At 36.6% G+C, this 20026-nt stretch overlaps 1 protein-coding gene and 1 long non-coding RNA gene across 2 annotated transcripts in view; both read left to right on the top strand.

Annotated features, from left to right (window-relative positions):
* LOC126912687 (uncharacterized) overlaps window positions 1–20026 on the top strand; it is a 346191-nt gene that overhangs the window by 172762 nt on the left and 153403 nt on the right. The gene's annotated exons all lie outside the window — the stretch shown is intronic.
* Window positions 1439–20026, top strand: part of LOC118264954 (cadherin-related tumor suppressor) — a 119496-nt gene continuing 100908 nt past the window's right edge. The window contains exon 1 of the mRNA XM_035577627.2: window positions 1439–7009. Within this exon, the coding sequence (XP_035433520.2) occupies window positions 1856–7009 (5154 nt within the window). The 5' untranslated portion in view covers window positions 1439–1855. The remainder of the gene's footprint in view (window positions 7010–20026) is intronic.

The following is a 20026-nucleotide window of genomic DNA, read 5'->3' as shown; positions in this document are numbered from 1 at the left end:
GAGAGCTTCCATTAGTGGCCGATAGATGGCTTTTATCAATTATACAGAGCTTTTATTACATATCAGTACAAAATGAATGAAACTATGTCGAAATAGATTTTGAAATAAATACAATTTGCAACTGAAGTATTAATTCTAAGAATACATAATAATATCCATTTATGAGGATGTTTGTTAATATGTCACACTAAAGTAAGAACGGTCTGATGCCTTCTTCTGAGACTGATTTCTTCAGTAATGTTTGATGTTTGTAGCAATTTGTGGCAGTAGTAGATTACAGTAAATATTACCACATTGGCTACTTTTTACCCAGTATTTTTTATTTCAATATCGGGCGAAAATAAGGAATCCCATAGGATCGTCTTACAAGAAAGCATATTCAGCCTAAATAAATTAATCTGCCTTTTTTATTGGATCTTTTTTGGATACGATGGATGTATGTTTTAAAATAATCACAATTTCATTATATATTTATTGATGTAAGTATATGTTTATTGGTACCTTAAAAGAACAATGACGTAAGACCGACTTTTGACTGAGCAAAATAAATATCACACTTTGCTCTATTTGGGAATTGAGTTCAACATTCTGCCACTCTAATATAGGACGCATGCAAATATATTACAAAGAATGTAACATACATTTATTCCTACAACGTCTCCTCGTCTACAACAACTTAATTGCTTAATTACAGCGAAGTGCTTCTATCTAAAAGTCTAATGTTTTACAAATACACCGTGTAACATTTCGACCGCTACACATAGTTGAGATCGTAATTAAATAAACTCTGTAGCAATTAAGCAAGCATTGTGTCAACGTGACATGGAACTGTTACGAGTACAGCTGTTAGATGCGCAGTCGCACGCACCTCGTAGCTCCATACAATAGACATCAACGCACGATTTATGTATGTGACTCCTTTAATCGCCTTGAAATAGAATGATTTGTTAAAATTTTAGAATATAATTTAATTAAAATGAAATGAATTTATTTTGCAATTTAAGATTAATTATAAAAGTACATATGTTGACAGTTGATTACCCAATTAATGTGATTTTGATCTTAAAAACCATTATTTAATTAATGTTACTTGTATAAACGCAATATAATTTAATATCATTAGGTTTTCATCAGATCCATTAAAGTAAATTCTATATACGTTTACAGCTGATTTCAACTTAATGCATTTGTATAAATAAATAAGTTGAGTTTAAAAAGATTACAAACAAGTTTTCGTACTAAATAACTATAGATGTTACCTACCTATGCACCCGTAAGCTTTCTTGGAATGGTAAAGTGACTCGTATCGAACAATAAATAGTAGAATCCTTCGACGTCCATTATCTCGGCATCATCATCACGCAGCTACAGTCGAGAGCTTTCAAAGCTGCGGGGGAGGTTCGATGCGACGGAGGGAGGGGCGCGGGCCGGCATGGAGGCCTCCGCCTGCCAGTGCCGCGCGAACTGCGACGCCGCCCGCATGCCGCATACAACGCGTTCTTAACTTGTCAAACATAACAACAAACATCACTGAAAAGTGCTTTCAAAGTATGTTGCGTGTTATCGGGTGACTATCGTTATAAGATTTGTGTTTAGTGCACATTGGGACATAAGTGTGAGACAACCGTAGATAGTGTTTTGTCACGTGTTTACGAATGAATGTGACGGCGTAGGCGCAACCGCGGCGGGTCGCACTCTCCGTGAGATATTCGTGCGCGCGCAGGTCGTCGCGGCCATGCTGCATACCTGACGAGAGCGAGTGCGCGAGTCTGCGCGAACGGGACACAGCGAGCGCTCCCGGCGCGCGTCAACTTTCCCTGACGAAGACCAACCCTGCAATGTTTTTGTCGGTGTCATGACGAGGATGGGGCGATGGCACGTGGCGCTGGTCGCGCTGGCGGCGCTCCTGGGCGCGGGCGTCAGCGCCGCCGCAGAGCAGATGCAGTCCCGCGCCGTCGACACCGGCGTCGACCTTCGAGTGCCCGAAGACCAGCCCGTTGGCACCGTTGTTGGCAGGATTCCCACTAAACCTGGTTTCACTTACCGTTTTAACGAGCCTCCCAAGGAGTTTGTCCTGGATCCGGTATCTGGTGAGATCAAGACCAACTTGGTTCTCGATAGGGAAACAGTAGACCGTTATGCGTTTGTTGTGCTATCTAGCCAACCGACTTATCCAATAGAAGTGCGATTGCGGGTGACAGATGTGAATGACAATTATCCTGAGTTCCCCGAACCGAGTATAGCGGTTGCGTTTTCTGAGAGTGCTGCAGCCGGGACAAAGTTATTGCTCGATGCAGCTACCGACATGGATTTAGGAGAAAATGGTATCACCAATGATTACAGAATAGTTGATGGTGATACTGAGGGGAAATTTCGGTTGAACGTAACTGTGAATCCAAGCGGTCAGACGTCTTATTTACATCTAGAGACAACGGGGAAGTTAGATCGAGAAACCACCGACTTTTACATCCTAAACATATCAGCACGTGATGGTGGAAATCCACCAAAATACGGGTATCTCCAAGTGAACGTTTCTATTTTAGACGTTAATGATAATCCTCCAATATTCGATCAGAGTGACTTTTCAGTGTCTCTAAATGAGAGTGTGCCACCGGGAACTACAGTTTTGAAAGTAACAGCCACGGATAGTGATTTGGGTGATAATAGTAAAATTACTTATGAAGTGACGGATACGGAGAGACAATTTGCAGTGGATCCTGAGTCTGGAGTGATAACAACTACAAAGAAGTTAAATTGCCCTAAGTATTGCAGTAACACTACTTGTAATATGACTTGCGTTCTTACTGTCATCGCTAAAGATCATGGTGTGCCGCGGCAAGATGCACGCACCTACGTCACTGTCAATCTTATAGACGCCAATGATCACGATCCTGTAATAACTTTCACGTATGTTCCTCCAACTGCTAACTTTGCCACTGTTGACGAAAACGCTAAAAATGGTTCTCTTGTGGCAGCCATAACTGTGACTGATTTAGATGCAGGTTTAAATGGTATTACTAGCATAAGTATAGTTGCAGGTAATGAACTCAACCATTTCCGTTTAGAGAATTCATCCAGTGTGTATATAGTGCATGTAAACGGTGTTTTAGATAGGGAAGAAATTAGTAAATACAATTTGACCGTTGTTGCTACTGATAGAGGATCACCTCCGCGAACTGCTACCTCATTCTTAGTTATTCATGTCAATGATGTAAATGATCACGAACCTGTGTTTGAAAAATCTGAATATTCAACGGTCCTGACAGAACTCGCACCTTCCGGGTCATATGTAGCCAGTATTACAGCCACTGATGAAGATACAGGGGTTAATGCAGAAATATATTACGATTTCTATGATGGTAACCAACAGCAATGGTTTACTATTGATCACTTGACAGGGTTGGTTACTACAAAGTCTATGTTAGACCGCGAAATTCAAGGAACTGTTGAACTAAACGTCTCAGCAAGAGATGGTGGACCTAATCCTAAATGGGCATACACTAGATTGAAGGTTACCATTTTAGATGAGAATGATGAAGCGCCGTGCTTTTCACAACCACAAATAAATGCTACATTGCATGAAAATATCAAACCCATAAAAGAAATATTAATTTTGACTGCGTCCGATTATGATCAAGGTACTAATGGGTCAGTGTCATATTATTTACCTTCAAGCATAGAGAGGAAATATCCCAATACTTTCATTTTGGATCCCATTACAGGACAGCTTAGTACAGTAATCGAATTAGATAGGGAAAAGATACCCCTATACGAAATTCAGGTACTTGCAAAAGATCAAGGATTTCCTCCACAATCCTCTACTGCTACTATATTGCTGAAAGTTCTTGATGTTAATGACAATGATCCAATGTTTTACCCTCAAAGATACATCGAGAGTATCAATGAAGATGTGCCCGTTGGAACGAATGTTTTACAAGTTCGAGCATTGGATTTGGATGAAGGTGAAAATGCAAGAATTATGTTTAGATTAGAAAGCGGTGGAGACGGCTATTTCGATGTAGAGCCCTGGACAGGGAATGTAGTGTTACAGAAAGATTTTCGGAAAGCGCCAGAAACTGTATACACACTCAAAATATCGTGTAAAGATAAGGGTAACAGACGAGCATTTGAGGATGCCATAGTAGAAATAGTAAAAACCTCTCAACGTAAAAATCTTCAATTTGATGGGTACAATGGATATACTTTTAAAATCCTGGAAGATGAAGGCACTTCAAAGCCAGAAATTGGTCGTTTTGTGGGAAAAGTAAGCGCAAGAATATCTAGTGATACAATATCATATTTCATCTTGGAAGGAGATTTGAAACATGTTTTCAAAATGGATGAAAAGACGGGTGTGATAACTACGGATTCTAATGTAGACCGCGAAGATAAAATGACGTATCACTTGAAAGTGATGGCAAAGACAGGGGTTGCTTTCGGCTTTACAACTGTAAACATATCAGTTTTAGATGTCAATGATAACTACCCAATATTTATTGAAGATAAGGATGAAATTCATATTCCTGAAAACATGGCTGTCGGACAAGAAGTTTATTTTGCCAGAGCTACAGATCGTGATTCAGGTTCTAATAGAACAATATTTTATACGCTCAGTTATAATCCTGAAAATAATTTCAGGATTTCAGAAACCACAGGCGTTATTTATTTGAATAAGCCAATATCAAGTGAACCAGGATCTGTTCTCTTCATTGAGGTGACTGCTACAGATAACGGGAGTCCAGCCCTATCCGCAAAGCACTCCATATCAGTGGTTGTTGATGACGTCAATGATCATACTCCAGTGTTTGATCACACATCTTATGAAACATCTCTGCTGGAATCTACTTTAGTAAACACAAGATTTTTTGCGATATCTGCATCAGATGCAGATCTGGGACCTAGTGGTAGAATTTCATATTTTATTGCGGAAGGAAACACTGACGGCAAGTTTGGTGTATTCCCTGATGGTTATTTGTATGTCAAAAGTTTACTGGATAGAGAAGAACGTGATTACTACTCATTGACGATAATCGCGACAGACCATGGGAAACCAGCAAGATCATCACAAGTTCCAGTCGTAATTCATGTTCTTGATGAAAATGATAATAGTCCACAATTTACAAATACCACGTTTATATTCAAAATCAAGGAAAATGAGCCACCGGATACATTCGTTGGAAAACTAACAGCTACAGACAGGGATATTGGACGCAATGCTGAGTTAACGTTTTCTTTGCCCATTGCTCAAAATGATTTCAGAATCGATTCTAGGAATGGATTTATAAAAACATTGAAATCGTTTGATAGAGAGAGCTTGGCACAACTTACCGGTCAGAACTACATTACATTAACCGTGACTGTTAGTGATAACGGTAAAGTTAAATTGTCTGATTCCGTAAGAGTTACGATTTACATAACAGATGTCAATGACAACCCGCCTGTCTTTACGCGCACTCCGTATAAGGTTGAGGTATCCGAAGGTGCCGCTGTGGGAGCTTCTATTATGCGAGTGTACTCCACAGATGCAGATGAAGGTTTAAATGGTGACATTTACTATAAACTGATTGGAGGTGACGATTTAGGAAAGTTCGCTTTAGACGAAGCCACGGGACAGTTACTTATTAATAAACCCTTAGATCGTGAAACAATGGATCACTACAAGCTTACAATATTAGCTCACGATTCCGGTCAGATTGTCCGTTTGTCGGCTACAACGACAATCACAGTAGATGTGTTAGATGAAAATGATAACGCACCAGTGTTTACTCAGACACAAATGAAAGTGTCGGTTCTTGAAACCGAGCCAGTAAATAAAAAGATAATTCAATTCCACGCCACCGATGCTGACTTGGGTATAAATCGGGAGTTGCAGTTTTCAATCACGTCCGGAAACAGGAAGGAAGCCTTCTTTATTGACAGCTATTCGGGTGAATTATTTTTGCATAAGCAATTAGACTATGAAGACTTGACTTCATACGTATTGAATATTACTGCCACGGATAACGGGAACCCCAGCTTATCATCTAGCATATTATTTACTGTAAATGTAATCGACGCAAATGACAATGCACCTATATTCACCAACACAGCTATTGTACGACAAATTAGAGAAGGTATTCCGAAGCACACTCCAATAGTTACTGTCACCGCAGAGGACCCAGATTCTGGCTTAAACGGCAAAGTTTATTATTCGATCACGCACCAAGACCCTAATGACAGCAAGCGGCACTTTGCCATAAATAACATCACCGGGGTCATACATACCTTATTGCCTATTGATAGAGAAAGTATTGACACGTTTAGAATAACTGTCGTGGCGTATGATAGAGCCGAGCCACCATCAGCGCGGCTATCTGCTGAGAAATTAGTTACTGTAATCGTTGAAGATATTAACGACAACGCTCCAGTTTTCGTATCTATGAATGCAGCCGTGATCAACACCGAGAGACTAGGAAGAAGCGCAGGCCGTGGAATATTTATTATGAACGTACTAGCCCGTGACTTAGATTCAGGAACAAATGGATTGGTCACTTACAAGCTTATCCACGGCGGCAATGATCTATTCGATCTGCACAGAAGTAACGGGGCATTGACTTTACGTTATCCTCCGGCGACACCAGAGGCACGTTGGAATTTGGTCATAAAAGCTACTGATGAGGCAGTTTTGAGTGAACAAAAAAGTACTGAGGCCTACCTCACGGTGATTATGGGAGGTTCAGAGCTACAGGGTGTCACTTGGACTAATATAGGGTCGGTATCCGTGGCTGAAAACGAACCCGCGGGTACAGCAGTGTTAAACTTGACTAATAACTATAAATCCGGTTTAGAATATTACATAGTGAATGTGACTGGTGATGGTAGACAAGTGGACAGGTTGTTTGACATAGATTCGTCTCTGGGAATATTGTCAACGGCAGTTTCTCTGGACCGAGAAGCTGGCGTGGATCGGTACGAGGTGGAAATATGTGCAGTCTCATCGGGGACACCTCTAAAAACGACAACAACTAAGGTAAGTTGTAAATAAAATAATATAATTAATTGGACAGATTGTATGGTGGTATCGAGTGATTTTAGCGTTGTTGTACAGTTAACAATTCAAAGCGAACAATCCAATTAACTTGGCACAATCGCCGGTAGAGACAAAACATCGGCACCGTACTGTTGTTAAAACAAAAATAAATAAAAAATGTATGCTCGTTAGCGTATGTCGGCCGGCGCAGTCTAATCGGGGGCTCTAAATTACGATAAGTCGCGTCTCGCAAACGATATCAGAACACTCGTTCTGAAACCTTCCAAAGATTAACTGTTCGTGAAACATGACTTTGTTTGTTATACGTATCATTTCATTATTATCATCTGCAATTTAATATCGGGCCAAAATGATTTTGTGTTACTGATATTTAGTTTCATTCAAAAACCTTTAAAAAATTTGCGTGTTTCTGAATGAGAACCTTTTAGATAATTAAAGAAATATTTATTAGGAAATTTAATAAAATCCAACTCAATAATAATTTCACCTCCGAACCTGAGAGCCATTCGCAGTCACAACTTTTAAGCGCAATTTCGTTATTTGCGAGAGAAATAAAAAGTACCTAAAACTGGTCGAGCGCTCGTAAAAGATCTCGTCACATTACGATTACGATATTGTACCTCACCTTTTGACGAATAAAATGTTGAACCTGTGACATGCGGGTGTGGCCACTTTACACCCTCCATTTACAATCCGTCGTTTATTTAAAATTACTTTGTTTTTAAATTCCAAAGAGACCTTATAAGTGAATTACTTCATACAATTGTACTATAAAGTGAGATACTTATAAAATAATCATTTTTCACAATAAAGAGATGAATGCATGTTAATTACTTTAGCCATAAAACAAAGCGTAAAAGCTTCGTTACAGATAAAAGTTGTTATTAAAATAAATTCATTCAGAGTAACAGACGCAAGTGTTGGTTTTACTACTCGTACAATAGATGCTTATAAAAATGGAAGTGTGACTAGATTGAAGACGGAATAACATGGTCCGAAGTTACTTCAGTAGATATTATCAGTCGACAACGTAATGGCTTTGTCATAAACATGTTACTTACGACACCAATAAAACTGACTCCAGGCTGATTCAATGTTCAAATCTCGTCACAGAGTAGTAGTTGTTAGATTTTGCAACTGATTTTACAGAAACCATCAATATGAATACTGGGTATAATATTACCTGTGTCATTCATAACTCAAGAAAATGTTACTGAATAATATTTTTGAAGCAACAATTGAAAATGTGCTTGTGTAAGTTGCTACTTATAACTTCTTATTGACTGTGTAGTGGATATGCTATAGCGTAATTTCCTACCTCTTTGGGGAACGTTAAGTAATGTTATATTTGGGCAACAAATAAAATTGGTAGAAATATTTTACACCGGTTAAGCAGTTACCTTTAACGGGTGCTAAAATGTCCTTACTTGCAGTAAAAACTTTAAGAATCCCAGAAATAATAAAATGGTATTAAAACTTGAGTCTTACTTATTTGAATACACGAATCGAATATCTTACTTAATCGACGGCAAGCGATTGGTCGCCGAGTGAGAAGTGTCACATTTACTACTCAATATATTGTCATAAAACAGTACTTTTTAACAACATTTTATTTTATAATGCGGAATCTCGTTATTTCTTGCTGATTTACATACAATTAGGCGTTTCTGCCTTTATTAGGTCATATATATAGCTTTATATACGGATGCAAGAACTTTGTATGGAAAATTATACTGAAAGCTGATTTTATGCAGTTTTTTTAATGTGAATTTCATATTATCGTTACAGCAAAGCCTTCCTTAACTGTTGAATTAGTAAGAGAATATCATTAGATTTTCTCTTTCTCCTTTATTAAATGTCAATGTTAATCAATTGGACGTGTGAATTAGTGATGGACGATATGAAATTAAATTAAATCAAATCAATAAATAAAATGGATTCTAACCACATCTGTTATTTTGTGGTAAATAACAGGTGTGATATTATTATACACTCATTTGAATTCGACCAACCCTATTCTGTCTTTTTCAATTTATGGGCATTCGAGTTAGAAATGTCAAGTTTGAGAAAAGGATCCTAATTATTTTTGATGATTGTAATCTGACAAGTGGTCGGGTGCGGTCAGGAGCAAGTCGGAGCACATGTGCCCATGTCCACGCACCGTTACGGGTCAGTTGACAACAAATTTGAATTAATTAAGCTATATCGCGTAACGATGGGAACCAACGATTACTGGCAAAATTAATCTTTTGTTTTAAAGTTCTTTCAACGTTTTGTAAGAAAAGATACCATCAAACAGATTACTCATGCGTTTCCGATCTAAAATGATAGGCCCCACGTCCAGACCTTAAATGTATGCCATATACGAACACATATGCTCTTCTAAATGTACAAACTATTGATGTGAATCATCATTTTGGTATCTTAAGTTGTTATCTGGTCCGTGCATCAACTTACCTAGAACATAAAACATTCCATGCACCACACTTTGCGTAACTGAAATTCGCAGAAAGCGCCGTTTTTTTGTAACTGTTCGTGCGCAGTTTAAGTTCGTCTCAATTATCATTGCATTTTTAATCGCAGAGGCCATAAGATCATTGGGGGGTATGATTGTGTGAAAAGGAGCGATTTCAGGTAAGAAGGGGAGGGGGGTGACTATCAACCGACACCGAAAGCGCATTAGGGCGCCGGGCTGCATTCCCGGGACTGATTTATGCAACTTGCACCCGCCGGCTCGGCCATCGACACCCGCCTTAATGAACGTACAACGTTACGTTATACTGTGAAATGGCTTTCATTATTTCACGCCAATACTAATAGTCCTGTGTCTACGCGGCGCGTTTAACCCCTATTCGCGTAATGGTTTCTTTATCTTTTTTTAACTGGCTGAAGTTAATAAATATTGAAGATATGAATGTTAAATGCGAAGCACAGAGCAAACTTGAAACATTAAGGTAATAAATTTTGTTTACATTACACAGGTTACGTGCAAAGAATGATTTTAGCTGTAATTGTTTGCTATGAATATTGAAGTGCTTAGACGTCAAAGACTTGCTACAGTTTCTTGTAGGATGGTGCACGCCAATTGTCTGTATTCTAAGAACACCTTCACATTGGATTCTGCCATCAATAGAAGTACGTAAAACTTGACAATATCACGAGTTTTTCCTTTATTCCCACATCAGAGCGGAAATGACATTCTTCGGATAAGACACAAAAATCGATGACTCCGATCGACAGTGCGCGTCGCTCGAAATTGCCGATTTACCGTCCGACCGTTTTTAACTTATTAGCGTTTCGGTTTTTATCAATGAATTTATTGGTGGCCAGCCAAACGTGCCGATTGGAAGAAAACTTTAAATGTTAAATCAACGTTTATTTTAACCTGTTACCCCGCCTAAATGCGTTCCGAGGCGCAATTGATAATGAGTTTGGGTGGCACGTCACCTAAAAGCGTTATCATTGGAAAAAAAATCACTCAACTTACTTTTTCGAAGGTAAATAAACAAGTCTTTTAGTTGTATCATTAAAACACATTAAGTGATTTCCGTTCTTTAGATATAACTTACATGCTATCATGAGTGATGATTACGCTTTGGAGATGACCAGTAGCTAATTAATTGCTAATTATAATCTTTTTCATTTACAAGTTTATCTCGCATGTTGCCGGGTTCTCTGTTTATTTGAATAGGGTTTGTAAAACAGTAGAGGCGCCTTCGAAGTCTGAACTTCTAATGAGTGAACACACAGTGACAATAATCAACCAATTATAAGGCTCGTGTCACACGAATGCATTTACCATTATATTGGTATAATCGGATAGATAACGGCTGACTGACAAGTTGCCGAAAGACGTCAGTCGTGACTGGAATCGCAGTATCCTAAGTGAAATCCTACGCTGTACCATTTGAGTTAGTTGCGTAAATCAGCGAAATCGTGCGAGGTTTAAGTTTAGTTCGGTATCAAATTACTTACAAAGCCCTAGTTGCTTAATTCTGCAACCTTAATGCTAAATATTATTTCACTAACTGAAATTTCATTGGATATTAAATAATCTCCTTGTATTTTGAATGAATTAGTTAGTTTATAAAAGGCTCATGGTTAGTCACAGAATCAATCAATTTTAGCAAAACAGAAGTCAATCTTTGAAGTCAGTTGAATCATAATGACTATTGCCTATTAAGCATGTTTGAAACCATATCTTAGACACCATAATCTCACCCTGACACATGAACACACAACGACAAAACAAGTACTAACATTAAACATCAATAAATTATTTATAGAATGACAGAGTACTAAACATTTGGACATAGAAAATCAGATAAGGATCAACTTAAACTAGGTACAATTTGTTTACAGAAATTGCAGAATCACGCTCCATTTAGTTTGTGTTGGAATATTTAAATCTCAAGTGTCTATGTTCTTGTCTACGTAGGTATCTGTATTCTTAGTATTACAAACGTCACTCCATCAAATAGCGAATAAAATTAAACATTCTGTAGATAATCTTGTAAAGTAGTATTTTTATTATCGAACTTAGTAACAATTAAGACGTTCGGCAGGTTTTTTAAACAATAAAATACAAGAGTTATTGCTTTGTATTGACACAAACGATAACTTTATCGAGACGGTTTCCTGTGAATGTTGACACCTCGTCACTGCTAATTCTCTGCTTATATTAATTGAAAATATTGTAATGTTGTAGTTTGCCATACAAACGAAAAAAAACCGAATAATAGTTTCTTCTCCTAATGAACAGACACGTTTAAGACACCCACTAATAATTTATCATGATTTTACAAAAATTGGCACATTCACTTCAGCTCATATTTTACATGTGTTATGAGTCATACTATTAGAGAAATATTATAAAAATTGCTAAAAATAAAAATACAATGCAATAAAAAGGTTACGAACCGGTAAATTGAATCATCATTTAATATTTACAAGCTTTTTAGTTTGTATTGATTGCTTTCGATAGCTCAGATATTAATGTGACTTGAAATATGTGTAAATTGCAGAAAAAAGTATGGCCGAAACTACGTCTAGACATTCTTGGACTATTGATTTATTGTTTGCAGCGCTATGTATGCAGTCATTGATACTTTCAAGGATAACTGGAATTCGAGAAATATTTATGTATGTACACAGGTACTGTTTTTTGTGTCCTTGTCGTCTCAAATTATTAATTTATTATTTACATTTCAATAAGTTTTACTAGTATATTACAAGAACGGGTGGTGTTTTTGTTCTATATTTTCTTTTTTATTAACAAGTTTTGAGTTCAAACTCAGTCTTAGGAGGTTTTAATGGTGGGGGCTTGGCACAAGTTTGAGGCTTATTAAAGTTCAGAATACTTATTTTGTACCTATTGCTGGATGAATAAAAAGTTTTAAGAGTTGGAATTTCCTCAGCTGTATCACGAAGTTTATTTATAAAACATTGTGCAGTAAATTATAAAGCTATCAGGCGCGGTTCACATGTTAGGTGAGTTTTTCACGGCGATAGAAATAGAAAATCGGTTTGTGTCACCGACGCAGCCGCAGCCGCGGGAAGAGAGATCTAACAGCTCATTATACTCACCCGGCAAGAACTAACTGCTGGTATCGCATAGTTATGAGGCCCAGATAACTGGCGTATTTATCAAAAACCTCTTTCCGTAAAAGGTACAAGTAAATTACGGTTTGTGTAATAACTTGGAACGAACGTTTAATTAATGGACATTAATTATAGTGATAGTTAAATATAATAAACTTATGACATGTTTGCATAAGGTATTGATTTAATTATAACGTTTCTCTTCGTATTGATTTTATTTGCTTTTTCTCTAGATGGTTTACATGTTCTTTTCCTGCCTAGTTTCTAGGAAAAATTCTCTAATTTATGGCCTGCTAGTAAATGTACCTACTCATGTTCAATCGAGGATTCTATTTGCAGATTTATAAAACTTATTTTAATTTTAAAACGTACATATATTATGTAAGTATGACGTTTTGTCAGCTTACAAAATATGTATTTATTACATTTGGAATATCCTTTATTAACAACCGATATAACACTCAACACTGATAAATAGCTCGTAATGTGGAAAACTTCGATATCTCATTTCTCATTTGAGTGTTTAATTTGTCAAACTTTATGGTCCAATACTCGTTTTGAAATGAATCTCTAATGAGTTTGAAATTGTAGACAAAAACATAATTTTGTCTATTACCAGATTAAACAGATACATTTGTTGGCGCCCAGTTTAAGTTGGTGCGGCTTTGATGTTGTCTATGAAATTGATACCTCTTTTATATTCGTTTAAAAATTATTACCTGGATAGGCATGTCTTCATTAGGCTAAGTTCTACAGATTTTTATGTAATTTAGTTCTATCTCTATTCGAATCTATTTTCGCAACAATTTTTCAATATCTGTCCGTAATCACAATATAGATTGTTTCTTGACAGTCCCTCGACTGAGTCCGCTTTCTTATCGCTGTTGACTATAACGTCCATTGAAGCATGACCTGTCCTGCCCGCCCCTACATTCCTTCGCGGAGACTTGTGCGGGGACATTGATCGGGCTGTCATAGGCCTTGCTTAATTGGACAGTTTATGTGTGTGCATTCATGTGAAGTCGGACCGGTTCCTAGTGGTTCTGTTGCTTTCTACGTCATACATCGGTGTTTATGTAGGGATACTTATGAGATCTCTGTGTATGTAGTTCTCAAGTTTGAACTTGTGTGAAGTTTATTATGATTTGTGTATCATTGGCGGAGGCGTGATGGGAGTTCAGCTGGAGCGGGCTTGTCGTCTTTATTATGTTCATATTTTCTCTAGTACGGATAGAACTCCAGTAACATAATATTCTTATACTATTCACATCTCCGACTAGGAACTACTCGACTCGTTTCTGCAGAAAGCAAGTCATAACTTTGTTACTTCTAATTACTGTAAAATGTTTTATCAATCATGTCAAAGAAGCAACTCAAAGATATCGTTAAACAAACTCCAAAATGTAAAGCCGTCCAGTGAAATAAAACCACTAAAATAACCCTTACAGAGTAATTTATGTGTATTGATTATTCAAATTAGCCAAACCGAATGCATGGAATTTTAATCTGAATGTTCAAAAAATTATAGTGTGTTTATGCCCGTACGTGGTACATTGCACCGGCGTATAGATTATAATGTATAACGAGATTTAAGATTTGAAAGATTTATTGTAGAATTATAGTTACATGCCTGCCTGCAGGTGTATTGTGTGATGCCAACGTAACTTAATTTTTCGATCATGTGAGCAGTCTTTTAGTATCTATAAAATATTTATGGTAACTGGCCAGTTATGAAAGAATAAAATAATAATCATTCGTAAAACAAAGAGCCTGAATAGTATACCATTCTTTCTAGTTGTCACTGAAGCTGTGGGTGTAACTTTTAATAAGAAATTTTGATGAATGTGTAGCAATTGAAGTAAGTATCTAGAGATTGTTCCAAAGAAAAGATTACCAGAAAGCCCTTTGGCCCTTCTTCCATAAGATATTCAAACAAAATCTTGCATTCAACTTTTTTGTTCAGTAAAGATTCCGTACGACCAAAATCTACAATTTGGAAGCACAATAGCTTTTAAATCGACATAATACCGCCACCTGTAACTAAAGGCCACAAACCTTACGCCTCCACGACGTTTCATTGCAAAATTGATTTCCTGATGGTATCTAACCTCCCGAGGGAACGGTGGATAAATAAATACTTTACGATAATCTTCGGTGATCTGAGACAGGCCAGAATTACAGCAAGGCCGGGATATTACTGCATTTTAATTCCATTCCCGACACACCTACGTCGCATTACGATTTGATATGATTTAGTGCGTTATTGTACGTGGCGCGATGCGCAACACTCGCATCGCATAAGTCAAATAAATTTTGGTAAGGTCGGAATGAGCGAAGCTGGCTGATCTCGATATCTCTCGCATGTATTACCTACTAAATTACAATTAGGATCGCACTTTTGACATATCGCGTTATATTTAACCGTGCCCTTTGCTTATTATTTTGCTTTCGTGAACATGTTTTGGCATGTTTTATGTCCGAGTCGGTTTTTAGTAGAGTTGATTAGGTACGATCCTTTATTGATTGTGGCCGCTTTATTGTGAGTTACTTTAACGATGTCAATGGGAACTGGCAACATAAATTATAATGTGTTTAAAATAAAATGAATAAGACCTAATGTCTTAGCAGGGTTATAGATTTTACGAATTGTCAGTCGCTCATCAATTTTCATATGTTATTAGCGCCGTTAAGAAGCGAACTCTCTGTCAATTGTATGAAGCAACAAAATTCAAACCTTACTTTATCTCAAATACCAAGCCAGGACATAATCAGGCGTTAACTATTCGAGCAAGCGTTTAGAAAATCGAGACAGTAATGGGGTCTCGAGTGTGAATGTAGACAGTAATCCTTTTAAAAGCCTTGGTTTATAAGATAGTACGTAAGCAATATGGAAGACGCACTGATTCTCGCCAACCGCGGCAGAATCTCGTTTAGTACATCGATAAAAGTTGTAAAATGCAAATGGGACTAGTGATATGTTAAGAATCTTACGCCCACGCCTTTAGCACCGTTACTTTATTCACATATATACAATATATATTTTCACACATTACGTTAACTTTTCGTATTCACCAATAAATATAGATAATGGTACTTTTTATGTAAAATGTTTACATATATTTCACACTTCCCATGGTATCGTATCAATTTATCGGACAAACCGTTTAATGACGGTAAATGTCATCTAAGATGCTGGTTTTGGTTTAAATATCAGCTATTTATAGTCAGTCCCCGCTGACATACTGCTAACTTACAGAGTTAAAGGTTTATTTCGAGAAATAATTGAGTTTGTACAAAACGAAGTACTTGCTTGTATGCAATTAATTAGAAATTAAAGGGATGTCCGTTGTAGTGTTTGAGGTTGGTAATCTTTGCTACTATTCAAGCGAGTATGCTACTTCTGGACTTTCAAGCATTCCGGCTTTTAACGACTTTGCTCTAGCTCCTTCGTATCGCTCACCTAGTAACATTTCAGTGGACCACTGAACTCCTTAGCAACATAATGATATAGCAGCTCGTTGTATATACGATCATTTTAAACATTTTATGTCCTATCCTATCATTAACATCTAGGTATTTTTGCATTAATTGCTCATAAAAACACACTTAAACTTTTTTTACATGCATCTTCATCAAGGGTTTAAAATATATGGGAGGATAAGAAACAAAAGTGTAGGTAATGTGTATATTACGTTATACATTGTTATTAAGTTTATTTCGTGTTAATAAAATAAGACTAAAAATGTATAAACATCTAAAAACTTAAGTGCTAAGTAATAAATATAATTGAATTTATAAATGTAGGTATATCTAAATAATAATTGTACGTAGCAATTTGAATGTGATGGGAGAGTCGAGTGTGGAGTCCATATATCTAGAAGGGCAAGACAATAGACTATAGCAGTGACTACATTTCATCCGATAATTGTAGAGGGCGCGTGAGGCGATCGTCGATGCGCAAGCGCCCCGAACGGCAGCTAAACGCCATTTTGTTATTAGGGATGCGATTCATCGATAATCTTTACTATAATTTATTATATCGATATTTTATTAATTGTTTAAGATTTATTAAATATTATTGATTATTATTAACATTCTTGTTACTAATAAGGCTCACACGCTAATGTAAACGATTACATTTATCTCTTAATTGTCAAATGAGGTAGATTTATCTGCTTTAGAGTAGATAATAATTTATACAATCTAGACAAGTAGGTATGTCTTTTGTCAGAGTCGAGTTATTTATGAATGCCAACTCAAATTCCTTACCTAGAATCACGCGACAAATATTGGAGTTTGGAAATGTAAAGTCGTGACAAATGACTGGTTACCACGGATGCTATAAAAATACAATTAGGTGAATAAAAAAAAAGACAATTAAATAGTTTAAAAAGCAAAACATGTAGTGAAGGTGAAGTTAAAAAGAGATCAATGACATTTTAATCATTTTATAGATAACAATGTAAAATGCGGCGTGCACTGACACAACACTACTCCGAGGAAACGGGCCGTTAAAAATATTTAATTTGGTTGCCGCGTAACCCGTAATTACCTGTTACATAGTTATTCACGATCCAAAGGCTGTGAGTAAATCCACGGCTCAAGTGGTTTGGAAATGTTAACAGAAATGTACCTGACTGCTTGTTGGTTTGTTTGTGAATTACGAGCCTTTAGCTTCAGTCATTTATATTAATTTACCAGTAATTTGCAAGGCAGGAAGAAATGTGATATGTTCAGGTGATTGATTAAAAAATTCTTCTAGTACCAGTAGGCATCTTTAATTATGACCTATATTTTTCTGTTGTCACTTCAGACAAGATTCATCATCATTATCTCGTTTTTCTTTTCATGTGCAATGTAACTTATGCTACAAGTATAGAAATTGCATGAAATCAGAGCATGTTAAATATTTTGAAACTAAGATAATACTAGTCCAAACATAATAGCTAGATATCATGAACTGATCGATTCGTTTCTGATCGGAGCAATATCTAATTGATTTTTTAAGAAAAAAGATGATAATTTGGTACTCCATAACTCATTAGTATTGATAGCTTACCAATTATGCATTCTGGAACCAGTTTGCAGGTTCTAGAACAAGTGTGAGAACTTGAATAATTCTATACCGTAAAACATGAGCCCTCCCCTTCCTTTAGTAATAAGCCTATTCAATAAAATAATTCAGTTAAAGGGGTCGATGTTTTGTTCAATTTGAGTGCTTTATTCTGATGAAGATCAAAAGGCTTAATTATTAAAAAAGTGACCTTGTAAAGCGGTTGAGGTCGATGACTCTACCGTGTGTAGTCTTTTGAGTAAATTTATTGAAATTGATTGTAATTATTGTCACATTTAATGTGTTCAAACTGAACTATGGTCTTTGTTTATTTCTTGAAATGGCATCGCTTTTGTTGATCGTCTAAGCGTCATGACTAAGGTACAAAAATTCTCGCTTTCCAATTCAAAAGTAGAAGAATGTTAGAAAAAAGAGATAAGATTAATACATGTACCTACCTACCTGCAAACTGTCAGATGTTGAACATTTCAAATGTTGAAAGCTTCGGTTTTTTTACCTCTCTCGAGCTCCTGCTTTTGTGCACCGTTACGAAGAACAGGTAGTTTCTCGGAAATATTATACGCAGTTTTAGTTTATGTTGGTACACGTAACTTAATTGGTATAAAAATGTAATATCAGAACACCTATAAAACATTCAAAACATAATTTTATGACACGAAATTTTAAAAGGTATCATTTTTATTAATTTCATAACATGCTGTCGTAGATAATTATCACAAAAAACATAAAAATATGTTATATTATTCTCTTATCTGCGAGATATCTGTTATCTTTATCTTATAGTGGCAGTGAAACAAGCCCTGAATCTAATAAATATCAATGATGTTTGTACATAAACCAAGCGAACAGGTTTGATACTCCGGCCGCGAGGATATCAATTTTAAAACGCTCGTAAATATATAAATATTCAGCAAAAAAATCATTATAATGTGTCTTCATATATGAGAAAAGTAGACTGTCCGATTTGAGCCTGCTATAATGACTTTAGGTCGAAAATAAATCACTGAGGACGTTTACGATATAGCTTCATTTAAACTATAAATAATTACGAGTTCATGTGCCTCAGCAGACGTTAAATCAAAACAATTTATGTATTAGAATGTCACTAAATAACACCGCTATTAAACAATAACATTAGGAATTGTCAGACGATTGGAACTGTAATTAAAGTTAGAAGATTGCGGTTTCAACACATTACATCTTTTATACAGGATAATGGATGGGAACTTTATTACTAAAAAGCAAATTATTTGCTTCATTGAAATCAAAGGATCTCGCACGTTCATTGATGGTTTTCAGAGTCAAAAGCATGACACAAATGATATACAATCAGATTTCTTTGATGTGTTTGAGTTACTCAGCTGTAAGAAATGCAGGTATAGCGAGTACTGGTGAACAATGTTTGGGCCAACAGTGGGGCCAACTCGGCGTGGCATCCGCCGCTCATCCTTACGTAGCTCGCGGCTATAAAGGTGCGCCATAAAACGGGTCTCATTTTATGACCATTTGACGAAGTTATATACGTTTTTGAAGCCATTTCTTAGTCAGGCCGACCATTGTGGCTGCGTGTCCACTTCGCAGCGTCTCTGTGCCATTCTTATTATTCTTAAGTCCTATACTATTGTCTAGAAATGGATTTTACCTCAAATTTCTTCCAGAAGATATACGGATATTATTTGTAGATCTAATACTATTGTCAGATAATCAGTTTAGGTTAATTCGTTTACGAATCGTGCTGGCAGAGAGTAAGGGCCCGGGCTATCGCGAAGGAAATCTGCAATCTCGACAATGCTGTATCAATATTCATGCTTACGGTCGCGACCCCTACTATTTGCATAACTGCGCAATGCATTCTCTCGGTTGCAACTGTTCTATTGTTTTATGATCTAAATGACCACGCGATATAGGGCCAGTCACGATAATCATGTATGTTAATATGTATAGATGCATGTTTATGGTTTGCACTATATTGTTATAGTCTAATTTTGCTCTAGGAGGTTGGACTACAAAATTGGAGTAAATATAGTTCAGAATTCGTTCTCTCCACACATATTATAATGCAACCACATAAGTTCACTGTCCAAACTGATTACAATTAGTTGTGTTGTATAACCACTCGGTCGATTCAATCTGTAACAGACAATAAAAATAACAAAATATTGATTGTCTTGGTATTGACAATTACAACAATTAGTAATTGTGCACGCTCCATTCGATTTGTGCATGGTAGGAATCTGATGATGGAATTTGTTGTATGAAACGATTTTAATAGAAGAACCGGTTTGCTGCGAACTTGAACTTAACCGCTAAGTTTCTAGTAG

The sequence above is a fragment of the Spodoptera frugiperda genome, chromosome 28 (genome assembly GCF_023101765.2).
Source record: "Spodoptera frugiperda isolate SF20-4 chromosome 28, AGI-APGP_CSIRO_Sfru_2.0, whole genome shotgun sequence".
Taxonomy (NCBI): Eukaryota; Metazoa; Arthropoda; class Insecta; order Lepidoptera; family Noctuidae; genus Spodoptera; species Spodoptera frugiperda.
The sequence above is the reverse complement of the archived record's forward strand: the minus strand, read 5'-3'. Positions and strand labels throughout refer to the sequence as shown.